The sequence below is a fragment of the Rattus norvegicus genome, chromosome 5, assembly GCF_021556685.1.
Source record: "Rattus norvegicus strain SHRSP/BbbUtx chromosome 5, alternate assembly SHRSP_T2T, whole genome shotgun sequence".
Taxonomy (NCBI): domain Eukaryota; kingdom Metazoa; phylum Chordata; class Mammalia; order Rodentia; family Muridae; genus Rattus; species Rattus norvegicus.
The window spans coordinates 162,751,580-162,765,286 of record NC_141538.1 but is presented as its reverse complement, the minus strand read 5'-3'; the positions used below and the strand labels follow the sequence as shown (position 1 = coordinate 162,765,286).

Genomic DNA, 13,707 nt, shown 5'->3' with positions numbered 1-13,707 from the left:
GAGAGGTGGCAGAGTGCCTGCTCAACATGTATGATGTGTAGGGGTCTATGTTTTGGCTCCTGCTGAATGGATGAGGGAGACAGAAAAGTCTGATGCAGTTCCAGATAGGCTTGGAAGACAGAGATACATTCATGGAATGGAGGAGTAGCCTGAACAAGGGTCATAACTAAGGACTGCAGTGGCATATGTGTGTGTGAGAGAGGGGGGCTTGAAGGGGGAAGGAAGCAACTTCCAGAAGGAACAAAGTTCTGACACCTTGTAGTTAGTCCGGTTGAGTCCCAGGCTGGGCTTCTGACCCCTAGAACCCTTTTAGAGACAGTGTACCCTATTCTGAAAGCACTGAGTTTGTGAGCACCAGTAGCATGACCTTGGGCACGCAAGTGGAAGGCATGGTCCATGGGTCCCCACCAGGACCAACAGCTTAACAACCCATGGCAACCTATCGGCATCCTTTCAAAGGACACAAACTGTTCCTTCCTTAAAGTCTCTGGCCTGTCGCTTCGCCATTGTGGTCGACACTTTTTGATCACTCACCCTGTGCTCTGAACTTTACACAAATGATCTTACTTAATTCCATTTGGCAGGGAAGGAAAGTGAATGTCAGGGAGGTTTAGCAACTTGCCAGGGGTGACTTGGTGAGCAAACAGGAGAGTCCACCTGTGAACTTTGCTGTTCTTGATTCCTGAGCTCAAAATCCGAGTTGCTTCATTATACTTGTTCTTTGAGAAGCATGATGCATGATGCAAGACAATAGTTGTGCCAGAGCCAAGGACTTGCAAACCCCCAAGAGAGCAAAGTCTCCAGCCCATGCAGAACTTATGCTTTGCCATCCCTAAGGTCTTTGAGCACTCCATTGTGTGTTCATCAGGAAGTGACTATGATAGGCAGGACAGATTGCTAGGTTTTTGCTAGCTGAGGCCATGGGAGGTGGGGCCCAGGGTGGATGGGGCCACACATGGGTGTGACTGGTGGCACCATTTGCCCACGTGAAGGTGAAGTTGCCCTCTGTGGTCGGACTTGCCCTACCCACATGCTGACCTTCAGTGTGTCTATGACAAGTGACAGGCTGTAGGCTACTGTGTGCTAGTTAACAGGAGCTGTAAGAGAGTGGGGTGGAGGGTGGGGGGACTGGGAGTGAGGTGCTGGGGTGGAAGGGGAGCTGGCTGTGCCACCTCGGAACTGCTTGCTCAAGGGCCTGAGACTGCCAGAGGAAAAGCAGATCTCACACCCATAAAAATGGCTCCAGACATTGACCTAGCAAATGCCTTCTTCTACTAGCCTGTAATAGTGACTTTACACCTTTGCAAAGTTTGCACGGGAGGTTCATAGATGGCCACTGGGCCGTTCTGGTGGCTGTTTACTTTGGCCCTTTGAACTACTAACTCTGGAGAATGTAGAGGTTTCCTCTCAACAGTGAGAAGTCTCTTCCACCCTTTTTGCCTACGGGTGTCGGCAAATGACCTGATAAAGTCTACTGGGCTAGTCCAGGACGACAGGCTGACACAGGCAAGCCTGTATCCTCTGGTAGTTTCTACTGAGGATGATCAAGGAGCAGTGTGAGCAGCCTCATGTCCGGGGAAGTCTCCCTAATAAAGGTAGGGTGGTGAGTGAGGCAGCAGGAAGGGCAGGGTGAGCTCAGTATCACTCTATGAGCATGGGAGCGAGATCTGAGGTACCCAATCCCAGAATTGTTAGAACAGTCAGGACACCTCCAAACTCTACCAAAGGAGCTGGCACTGCTGTTGTCTGACCAGGGTAGACCACACACTGTGAGAGACACACACTATGTACCTTCCGGGGAGGCTGTGAACAGTTTCTTTCATGCGATGAGAGGCAGCAAAGGTATTATTAGGGGCAGACACTCTGGGGTCTTTTAGGAGCTATGATTGTGTGTGTGTGTGTGTGTGTGTGTGTGTGTGTGTGTGTGTGTGTGTGTGTGTGTATGTGAGGCCAGAGGTTAAATGACACTGGCTGTCTTCTTCAAACTCTACTTCATTTTTATTTATTATTATTATTATTATTATTATTGTTATTATTATTATCATTATTATTATTTTGACAGGGACTTTCACTGGCCTGGAGCTTACCAAGTAAGCCAGCTTGGCTGTTGAGCAAGCCTCACAGTTTGCAGGTCTGTCTCTCTAGTGCTGGGATTATGAGTGTGAGCTACTGCATTTAGCTCTTTACATAAGTACTGGGGCTATACACTCAGGCATCTTGGCCCATAGCTGGCTGACTTTAGGTTGTGTTTTCTTATAGTCTTGGTTGTCAGAAGAGGACAACGGTAGTCCCATTGGAAGGTATGACAGTTAACATTAGCTGTCAGTTTGATAGGATCTACAGTCAACCCAGTAGAGAAATATCTGGGTATGTTAATTGGGCTAGAAGGACCCACACTGAAACCCTTCTTCCCCTTAAGGCTGCTTTTGTCAGGTATTTTGTCACAGTAGTGAGAACAAAAATAGTGACTAATCTAGGCTACTATCAGGAGATAGTGGCCCTGCATGTATGAAGTGACTAGAAGAGTCCTTGGCATGTAGTAGGTTCTTAGTAAACATGAGTTTTCAATAGCAAGGGAATGTGGATCCTGCGTCTATTCAGACAATAGTCATTCACGAAGTGCTACCAAGTATCAGTCACCATGCCAGACCCAAAGACACCCAGTCAGCAAGAAAAGCCAGAGCCTGGGAAGACCTCTTCTTTCTCAAAGGATTTTGATGTACAGGCTTGTCAAACAGCAGACACAGTATAGTGAGCTGCCATGTTGACCCATGACTCTGGATCATGGGTTCCTCATCACATCCTGGCTTTCACTGTGCCCAAGGATGGGCATTCATTTTGTTCATAAGTACCTAAAGGTTTCCATGAGTTTTTGATCAAATCTTTATACCTTCAACAGTTACTTGCCCATCTTGGAGTGGAAAATACCTTGGCCTGGTTGCCAAGACAACTATAGCGGTGGTCAGGTCTATGGTAAAAGTAACATAATGGAGCCACTGGCATTTCCTAGTAGGTGGAGTAGGGGAGAATAGACCCACCCCACCTCCATCCCCAGCTACAAGTGATCCTGGGAGATGCTAATACATTGAAAGTAGAAAGATAACTAAAGGGAGACTCCACAATCTAGTTTCCATGGGGTCACCATCCAGGAAGAAGTAGGGCTTTACTGCATCCCCCATGGTAGTCACATTCCTCCAGAAAGCTCCAAAAATGTCTCTCCCTGCATAGTGACCTTTCTTTCCCTGCAGATTCAGAGGTCATAGATCATTTCTTAGTGTGAGGCTCTAGCTTGGTGGTCTCAGATTTGGCAAGAGGGAGCGAGGGCTCATCCTATGACCTAAAGAGAGACACTTGCACATCCCCCCTCCTCTTTTACTTTTGACCAGGACTTACTTATGTATATTCCTGGTTCTTACTTAAGAGGTCAACCCCATAACAGTACCCCAAAGATGGGCTTACTTGCTAGTAATTGTCTGTTTAATTGATGTATTGAGAAAAGGTGGACAACCCTCACTTTCTTTCTTTCTTTCTTTCTTTCTTTCTTTCTTTCTTTCTTTCTTTCTTTCTTTCTCTCTCTCTCTCTCTCTCTCTCTCTCTCTCTCTCTCTCTCTCTTTTCTTTCTTGGATATTTTAAAATTTACATTTCAAATGTTATTCCCTTTCCAGGTTTCCCGTCCATAAGCCCCCATCCCATCCCCCTCCTCCTTTTTCTATAAGGGTGTGCCCCCTCTCCAACTACCCCCTCTTCCTGCCTCCCCACCCTGACATTCCCCTACACTGGGGGGTTCAGCCTTGGCAGGACCAAGGACTTCTCCTCCCATTGGTGCCCAAAAAGGCCATCCTCTGCTACATATGCAGCTGGGGGCATATAATCCTAACTTTCTAGGGTGTCCAGGACCCAGACTTTGGGCCTAAGAACCCACTAGCAATTCTTTAACAGTGGGTCATGCATCTCTCGTGTTCTACTCCAGCTGGTCACTCCTTTTTAGGGGACGGCTGATAGCTTTATGTAGCCAAAGATGGCCTCAAACCTGTTCAGTCAGTGCCTGCTCTGGGGGCTGGAGAGATGACTCAGCAGTTAAGAGCACTTGCTGCTCTCGTAGAGGACTGGGGTTCTGTTGCCAGCACCCACACAGGGAAATTCACAAACACTTGTAACTTCAGCTTCAAGGGATCTAAAGTCCTCTTCTGGCCTTCAAGGGCACCTGCACACACACATACATATAAAATAAATAAGTAAATAAAAAAAGAAAAACAACGACAAAACAAAATAAAACTGCATGCAGCAGAGGTTGGCCTTGAGCTCCTGATCTCTGTGCTTCTCCTCTCAAGTGCCTGAATTATAAGCCTGGGTTGCCAAGCCTGACTTAAAATTGGTCTGACCCTTTGGCAAGCATTCCGCCCATTGTATTTAAATGCAGCTTGGTTCTTTGAATAAGTGGGCTTATCCACATCCTGCCTGCATCCTGTTGACTCCTGCCCTGTTCCTCAGACTCCCTCTCCAGAGCCCTCTGTACATTAGGCCCCAGGACTTAATAGCTCCTGTCTGACCTCTCTGTGACCCAGAGGGAGGCAGTTGGGTGGAGCTGAGATTATGTGGCTCAGAAAGAGAAACTCTGGCTGTGAAACTGGAGTTTGTGAATCAGGGGTTCAACGATGGGCCTTTGTCCCAACTTCATCTACATCTTGGGCGCAAGCTACATGCCTCAAGTCCACCCAAAACAATGATGCAAAAGGGCATGTGTGTCACCGGACTACAGATGTTGCCACAGCCACGTGCCATCCTTCCCTCTCCTACAGTGTTACAGCCCTGGGTGGGATGACTGTTGTGCACAATGACAGACATGCTTATGACCATAATCAGGCACATGACCTCAGCCATTCACACCACCAGTTACACAGATGATTACAGCCAGCCTTACAGTTCAAAGTATCACCAGGACCCAGGAGCCCAAGTAGATGTCAGCATGCATTTCTAGAAACGCACAGTATGTTAACATTAAACCTGAGGGTGAAGGCTGTGAACATGAGCTTGGCTACTTATACTTCCCTACTGTACCCTGAAAAACCTGGTAAAGGCAAGCCGTAACCGCCCTAGGTCCTGGTGAGGGCATGCTGTCTTCTAAGTGTTGGCAGCAACCACTTCCCCCTTTTGAGATTTGTTTATGTTTTGTCCGCATGCGGGTGCACTACACGCAGCAGTGCCTGCAGAGTCCAGAAGAGGGCGTCAGATCCCCTAAAACTGGAGTTCCAGACAGTTGTGAGTTGCCATGTCGATGCTGGGAATCGAACCTAGGTCCTCTGGAAGAACAATCAGTTCCCCCTTAACTGCTGAGACATGTCACCAACCTGAAAATCTCCAAGGGAGAAACCCATCAACTGTGAAGGACTCTGACAGTAGCAGCGTGGCTTTAGGGATGACTTATAAGGACTGTGTCAACCAGACCCCTTTCCTAGGTAGAAGGACACTTTTTTTCTTATAAGTGCAGCGACTGCTTTCTCAAAGTGTGTGGTTGGTGGCGAGCTAGGGGCTGTTGAAGGGGCTGGAAGTGGGTGTGGAGTGTACTATGAATGGGGGGACAGTGTGTCTCCCAAACCTTACATTCTTCAGTCAGAGCGGTCTGATGACTAGCAGGAAAGACTAAGACAACCACTGACAAGGTCCAGTTCCTTCCGATTCTCTACACGTCACCTGTCACAAGTTACTTACTTGGTGTGTGGCTATGGCGAAGGCCACTGGAAGCTGCCACGTACTAATTTGTGCCTTTGCTGTACCGTCGAGGTGTGGTAAATCTCTACCTGCCTTATATCTCTGCTGCCAGCCCAGAGCTGTGCTGTCCTCACCTGCCGGATGCCATGGGTAGGCTTTGAACTGGGTCTGAAGTCAAGGCAATGGGGAGGATGAGCCACTTTAGTAGGAAGGAGGCCACAGGAAGGAAGGGAATAGAACAAAACTTACCAATGGACCTGAAGGCCAGGCCCTCCCTGGCTGTCTGCTTCATGCTCACACGTACTAGAAATGCACTAATACAGAGGCAGATGCAACTCTGGCTGCTTCTTATACTGCCTCCCTGAAATAGGACCTTGGGCCCTCCATGGAGATATGTGACCCGGTACTCTTGCTTCTGTAGGAATTCAGTCATGGTATGTGGATGCTTACCTCTAGCTGGACCAACAGGTGGGATATCCAAATTCTACCAAACAATCCCCCTCCCCCATATATCTTCCTTCTGCTTCAATCAAGAGCTCCTGTTAGAACCTTGCTAAACCTACAGACATCGAGGATGGGCCTGAGTTTTGACTGTTCTGTGGGGAGCAATTATGGGGGCACAGCAAAATAAAAAAGAGTTTTGCTCAGAACCAACAAGAACAACGTTGCCCCTGAGTCCTTAAGGTTTACTGTTTCCGTCTCTGCTCATCTTGGTATCTTGTGGGTAGGGAGAGCTGTTTTGTGATAAGAGAACTTTTGAATTCCAGACATCAGTGTTCCTTAAGACACTGTTAAGGGCCAGAGGGATAGCTCAGTGGTTAAGAGCATATGCTGTTCTTTCAGAGGACCAGAGTTCAGTTCTGAGCACCCACACCAGGCTATAACTCTAGCTCTAGGGGATCATACCTCTGCCTTTTACAAGCACCTGTCTCTGTGTGTGCGCGTGCATGCACACACACACACACACACACACACACACACACACACAAATGAAATAAATCTTTTTTTTTTTTTTTTTTTAGAAACCCTTTATTTGGGTCAGCTTTGTAGTCCAAGGCTCCCCATGGTCTACAAATATCCTATTTAACTCAAGGTCATTATGGGAAATTGGGCTATCCCTCTTGGACATGCCAGCCAGCTGTTTGAAGAAGGCTCTGAGCCTTTTTTCTTTCTCCATTTAGGGGATCTCTCATAGACTCAATCTCAGCAGAATCCAGGCAGGGATCTCTCTCAGTGGCAGCCTCTACTTTCCCCAAGGCTGGTGCTGGTGACTACCTCTTCACACCTGGGACACCACTGACCTCTCCTGGCTTCCTCCCACACTCCTAGGCCAACCCCCAGTGCCTAATTCACACCTGTGCCCCCAATCAACTTAACTGCAAACTTCCAACCCCCATAGCATTCAACCCTTTGTTGTCAAGCCTACAGGGCCCTAAACACTCCTGGGTCTGGGGGTTGTCCCTACACTGGCCCCAGTTGCACTCAGCTAAGAGGATAGGAGTCCCCCTTCCCACGGAAAGACCTGGAAAAAGACTTACTGAATGCAGTGGCTCCAGTAACTGCACATGGTTATAATTCCAGGGAGCTCTGGGAGGGTGGGGGTTATTCTTCCAGCCAAGTGAATGGCATCAGGAGTCCCCCCCACCCCGGTTTTCTTTTGGGTGACTGTGCCACCAATTAAAGGCCTATTTCTCATCAGCCTGGGCTCATTCCCTGGAAAAGCTTGTCTTTTCCAAGATAGGTGGGGTTGTGCCTTCCAGCGTATGAACCTGTCGGATCCACTCGGCACTCATGCCCCCTCCCCCCCAGCCAGCCTACTTCTGCCTTTAATTTAGGATTGTTTACAGTCGGTCAAGTTTTTCCAGATTGACAAAGCCTTTCTCATAAGCTACTGCAGTCTGCCACAAGCACAGTGGAAGAGCGGCAGGACCAGAGCCAGCTGGAAGATTCAGGCAACGGAGACACACACTGTGTCAAGCATAAGCAACAGTCCCCAAGTATCCCCTCGAAGAGGGTCCCCTTCTCTGTCTTCTTGGTATCCCCCCAACAAAGAGCTTTGGAAGAGTTCCACGGAGACCCTACTCTGCACCCCCCCTCCCCAGAAGAGAAACTGGTGAGAACAACCCTTATTTCCCAGCAACTCCAAGGGTTAAAAACACTTCTGAACTCCCCTTCCAAAGGCAAGGTTAAACAGCTGTCCAAACCACCCAAGGAGATTCAGGAGCCCTGGACAGCTGGAGGACCCCGGCCCCAGCTGTGCTAGAACAGCCTGGCCAGGGGAGAGTTAATGGGCAATCAGCTTTGGATGAAGGTTCAGACTCCAAAGTTCAGTCCCAGCCACCAAAGGAATTGTAAATCTCAGGGCGGTATTTAACAAAACAAAAGCAACCTGGAATTACATGAAGGTTTGGCTTTCCACAGAGCGTGTTTACTCTAATCCCCAAGGTATGCGGCTCCATGTCAGATCAGCTGGCTAGCCTGGTCCTCCCACCCCCCTCCTTAGCAACAGTTTAAATTTCAAACTAATTCCCTAGTTTGTTCTTCGTCTTCGCGGGCCTCGCGGGCCGGCTGCAGACAGTCCGGCCTGCCGGCCTCAAATCCCTCTCCATTGCTCTTGCCACTGGGTGAGTCAGCTTGGTCTGCAGTTGCAAGTTGGGTGACAGCTGGCTCTCCCTCCAATACACTGCTACACCACGTCTCCAAAATCTGGAGCAAGGGGAACTGGCGTCACCCACATAATAAGAGGAAGTGGTCAGTGGGGCACAGTGCTACCTTCCAATCCAGTGTGGGGGGGGGGTCAAGGTTGAAGGTGAGGACAAGGGCTCTTTATCAGGGGCTGGTTCCCCCCTACTCCTCTTTCAGGATTTTAAGGACCTGGGCCTCCCAGTCTTTCAGCCGGGATAGACCATCCACGTCAACTCCCTCCTTTACAAATCTGAACCGAGTACCCCCTCTATGTCCCTGCAGAGCGCAACCTCTCAGCTTGGGACTAGCCAGCGAGTTGCCAAGCAAAATACCAAGCGCAAGCTAGCAGGCGGCTTGGCTTCCAGCTCTACCCAGGGGCGCGCACACACCGCTCTCAGCAGGGTACCCGCAAAGAGAGAGAGAGGGCGCGCGCGGGGGGGGGGGAGGTACTACACCTTAGGGAGTTATGCGGCAGAATCTGTGGGTATCCGAGGTGTGGTAGTTGGTAGGGGTAAATAGCCACCGAGATACCAATCCTGGGGGAGCCAAGCAGCTCAGGGCCTGCCAAAACAGAGTGTCCGGTGCCCGGGAAATTTACGAAGGTTGAAACCGACTTGCTTCGCAGTCCCAGGTGATGCGAGGAGTGGGTGGCCTAAGACTTTCAGATCGTTGGCGCTGGTTTCCGCACCCGCAGCAGGTGGGAGCACCCCCCACGACCGCCTCCCCCTCCTCGCAAGCCAGAGTCCCTTTACCCTCAGAGCCCACTTCCAGGTGTCGCAGTGCCACCCCGCCCCCACGCCGTGTACCTTTCTGGCGCCACGCTCTGCGAACTCCCGAGCGAGGTGGCGTCCGATGCCTCTCCCACCGCCGGTGATGAGGACTGACTCCCGCGACAAGTCCCGAAGCTTGGGGGGCAACACCAGTCCCACGGCTGCTTTGGTTACCAGATAGATCATTTGCAGAGGGAGCACTACCAGCGCGCCCAGCCATTTCCACACCATCCTCCGCGCGGCGGAGCCGGGCACAGGGGGAGGAGGTAGGAGGCGGTGGACAAAACTCCCCGGACTAAGCAAAACAGGAATTAAAAAAGGAAAGAAAGAAACACCCCCAAACAATAATAAACTAAATAAAGAAAAAGAGGCGTCCCACCTGGCCAACCTTGAACTGATCTCTTTCCAGATGCAAAGGACTGGGCGAGGAAAAATGGGGGGAAAAAGAAGAACAAGAAAAAGAAAAAAAACAAAAAACAAAAAACTCTGCTCTGGTTGAGAGGAAAAAAGCGTCTCAGAAGATTGGGACGGTGAGAGGGGCGGAGGGGAGTCCAGGGGTGGGAAGTTTTAACAAGAAGTTTCTTGCCCCCAACAGCCTTTCGGCCGGGAAATTCACAGGTAATGTTTACAGACCGACAGAGGAGTTTAGGCAAGGCCAGGGACGGAAAAAAAAAAAGCACCAACCACAAGCGCGCACACAGCTACAGTCCGCGGTTTCAAAGTGCAAGATTAAAAAAACAAACAAACAAAAAAGCTGTTTCCCAATTGTAGCGCCCCCTCCAACTTTCTCCAGAAAAAGAAAGGATGGAAAAAAAAAAACCTAAAAAACCACACACAAAAACACCACACACAAAACCTGGGGAGTGATTGCAGCTCCCAATTTCAGTCCGCGAAAGTCTCCCGACTCATTGCTATTCTTGGGCTCAGGAAATTGCTTAAACGCGATCTGATTGCCAGCACCGTGCAGGAGAAGTGGGGGGTCCGGGTGTCAGTTTCTTCCCGTGCACAGCTCGCCCTCGCGCGCGCCCGCTCTCTCGGGCTCTCTCCTCCCTCTCTTGCAGCCCGGGCTGGGAGTTGCCGCTCGGTGTGGCTCCCTCTTTCTTCCCCCCTCCCCTTTAGTATTTATTGCCTTCTTTTTTGTTCTTTCCAACTTGGACGAGCCCGGACTGTGGAGCACTCGTGGATAGGACGTCCTAGTTTGCACCGCCGTATTACTTCGTTCGCGGGGCAGCTGCGGGGAGGACCTAAAGGGCGCCCCCTCCTTTTTTTTTTTTTTTTAATACCCCATTAAGTCTGATTGACAGTTAAAGTTGTTGGGAGGCTTCACTACCGTGCCTCTGAGTGGCTGCGGCGACTTCCCCTCCCCCTGCGCTGTGGCGGGGCACGCGCCTGGGCGCGCACCCGGTCTCGCTGCGTCTTGCACTCTCCTGGGACTTGCTTCTCTTTTCTGCAAGCTGGGACTTGCTGCCCTAGTCCCCGAGGGCTCGCAGCCGGAACTCGAACACGCCGCAACCAACTCAGGCAAGCCAGCTTACAGGATCAGACATTCCTCCCAGCCTGGGCCAGGTGACCACCCCAGAGCGGCGGGGCAAGCCGAGGGGAAACTTGCAATTGGGTCGCCAAGGGTTCATTTCAGGTCACTTGGTCATCCTCCTGCCTCCAGGTAGGACCAGGAAGTTAACGTTTCATCATTGCTTGAGTCCCCTTTTCCTTCAAAGAGTGTGCATCTGAAGTTGTGTCAACGTGAAGTCTCTCACGTTGCAGTAGAGGGACCTCTTGGAAGCAGGATTTTTGCTTTGAGAGAAAGGGGAGCCGGGTAAAGGAACCTCTAACCCCAGGTGCCAATAAAATCCCCATAAGATTAGCTGGGAGCATATTTATTGCTTATCTGGGCTAGAATTACCTTGACTGACAGCAATTTCCTTAATAACAAAAGCCTGTAAATAACACGTCTTCAGACCTATGCCACTGTTCAGTTCGCCCCCTCTCTGGGTGCCCTTCCTTCACAGACCTGTTAGACACCCACCTTGTAACCTCTTGCCCACCCCTTGCAAGAACGTCTCCCTGTTGGGAGGGAGGGACCCAGCTATTTAGACTTGCCTGTTGCGGGAAGTCTAGGAGGTGAGTCAGAGAAGCAGGCCCAGTTAAAAGTACTGATGAGACTTGCCGCCCGCCCCCTCTGCACATCTCTGGGCGGGAGAGGGAGAGACAGCCAGGGAGCCTGCCCTGTAATCTGGGGCAGCCCTTTCCAGCCCTAGACGTGTTCAGGCTGGGACTCCTGGGCCTCAGCCCCAAAGACTGATCCAGCAGGCCCTGGGTGCACAAGGAACTAACTGTGCTTTTACTATTCCCTGCCTGGGTGTGAACAAATCCCTTTGAGAAGTACAGATTTGGGAAGGTGGTGGAGATCACCTCCTCTTTTGTCAACTACTGTAGTTTTGGGGAGAAGTTGGCCTGAGAACTCCCGGTTTTTGGTGGAAGCAAAAGGGATGAAGGGGCTAGGAAGCCACTCTCCCGTGATCTGGTCTGACATTCCGCCCTCTAGCTGACCTCACTTTGGGGACTTTGTCATCCCATTTCCCAGGTTACCCAGCCAGGAAGTACAGGAGGGAGGGATTCAATCCAGACCTAATTTCTCTTCCTATCCCACCCCACTCTGGCAAGAAGGCAAGAGAGAGGTGGAGGACAGGCTTGGCCAAGGACTGCAGTGAAGAGTCCCCGCAGGCTCCATTCTTCTTTTTAAAGGACTGTCCGAAGGGCCGGCCATTGCCTTCATTAGATCCCACCCCACCATGGTGGCCATTTCTCCCCATCTTCCAGGTCTATAAAACAACAGGAAAGAAACGGCAGCCAGGGAGAGTCAGACTCTTGGCGCCCAGTAGTTGCTAAGGCCTCTGTAGGAGACTAGAGGAGACCCCAAAACTCTGCAGCGCTTCTGCACTCATCTTTTATCCTTGGAGACACCTAGTGGCTAATATGGAACACTGCACCTCTAAGCTTCTAGAGTTTTCAACACCCTGGTGGGGCTAATGAGCCTTTCTCTCTCTCCATTTAAGGCGAACACCCCAAGCCTTGTAAAGCTAAGGACTTGTAAAGATCACAGCCTCCTTTCAGAGCAAAGGTCACTAACACCCAGAGATCCATCCAGTCAAAGAACGACACATATTCATCCCATTCGCTTCAGATGCCAGACCAGCTGAGTGACCAGGACCGACCCCCGTCCATGTCCCCATAGGTGTGTGTTTGGGACAGAGGTGGAAAGACACACTGCGAACCCCAATGGACTTTCACAGGTGCCCTAATTTCCTGAATGGTCTGGGGAGGTGGGTGTCACATGCCCTCTCAACGCAAAAAGGAAGTTGGGCCCAACAGATATAAGTAACTCGTTCAGGTTGCTCCCTGTTGGGTCTGAGCTGGAGTCAGAGGGGAGCAACGACGACGACGATGACGACGACGACGATGACGACGACGACGACGACGACGACGACAACAACAACAACAACAACAACTCAAAATAGAAGAAAAACAACCCCTTCAACAAACAACCAAACAAAAACCTGCCAGGCAATTCCAAAAGGGACTGTCAGATCCAGGGGTCTGGTCTAGGATAAGGAATGGCCCTGTTTCTACTTGGTCTACTGTCAGGACGTGGATTTTGCGGGCCTGGTGTCTGTGAGCTTAAGGCTTCCTCCAGCATCAGCTTTCCAGAGATGAGCTGTAACTGTCTCTATCCAGCCCCCTCCCCACACCTCAGTTCCCAGGAAGACAGGGATGGAGGAGCACTAGGGTAGGGATGCACAGTTAAGTAGGCTGGTTCCAATAAGAACACTGTAGTATGAGATATGTGCTATTTGTCCATTCTGCTTTCTTGACACAGGAGGTACAGCGTCTGACTCTAGAGGGAAGTTTGAAATTTTGCAGCCCAGCCTTGGGCGGAGGGCCCCATACTTTTTTCATTTCTCTGCTGACAACGTGAAAGGAGCCTTTGTGGGCTTGATGGGAGAAGTGAGCAGAACTAACTTTTCCATGACTCAGCCCTGCTGGGGCTGGGCACAGCTGGGGAGGTGCAAGAAACAACCCTCCTGTAGGGCCAGTTTTAACCTTGTGGCTGAGCTGCCTTCCAACTTTGCTGGTTTGCAATTAAGGACAGTGAAAAGAGGTTGCTGGCCTTACGTAGGCTGTCTAGGGACTGGGGAGATGTTTCTTGGTGGGTAACAGCACTTGCTGTGTGTGCCAACTTGACACAAACTGGAGTCATCTGAGAGAAAGAGAATTTAATGGAGAAATCATCTCCGTAGTATCAGGCTGTAGGCTGATTGATGTGGGAGGGTCCAGCTCCTTGTGGGTGGTGCCATCCCTGGGCTGGTGGTCTTGGATGCTATAAGATAGCAGGCTGAGCAAGCCATAGAGAGCAAGCCAGTACTAAGTAGCCCCACTCCACGGACTCTGTATCAGCTCCTGCCTCTAGGGTCCTGTCCTAACTTCCTTTGATGATAGTCTATGATGTAGAAGTAGACGTGAAATAAACCCTTTCTTCTCCAA

At 50.4% G+C, this 13,707-nt stretch overlaps 1 protein-coding gene and 1 long non-coding RNA gene across 5 annotated transcripts in view; one reads left to right on the top strand and one right to left on the bottom strand.

Moving 5' to 3' along the window:
* The window catches only part of Dhrs3 (dehydrogenase/reductase 3), a 34,225-nt gene extending 24,086 nt beyond the window's left edge, over positions 1 to 10,139 (bottom strand). For 3 of the 4 annotated variants that reach the window (XR_015619758.1, XR_015619757.1, XM_087549483.1), the window contains exon 1: positions 9,202 to 10,139. Coding sequence is in view for 1 of the 4 variants with exons in the window: in NM_001037199.3 (NP_001032276.3) it covers positions 9,202 to 9,396 (195 nt within the window). In the remaining 3 variants the exon portion in view is untranslated. The remainder of the gene's footprint in view (positions 1 to 9,201) is intronic. The other variant, NM_001037199.3, reaches the window with a different exon arrangement.
* A 174-nt stretch (positions 10,140 to 10,313) lies between these two features.
* LOC102550246 (uncharacterized) lies at positions 10,314 to 13,707 on the top strand. Its single transcript, XR_015620534.1, has 2 exons — positions 10,314 to 10,828; positions 12,222 to 13,707. It is a non-coding gene; the product is annotated as an uncharacterized LOC102550246 (long non-coding RNA).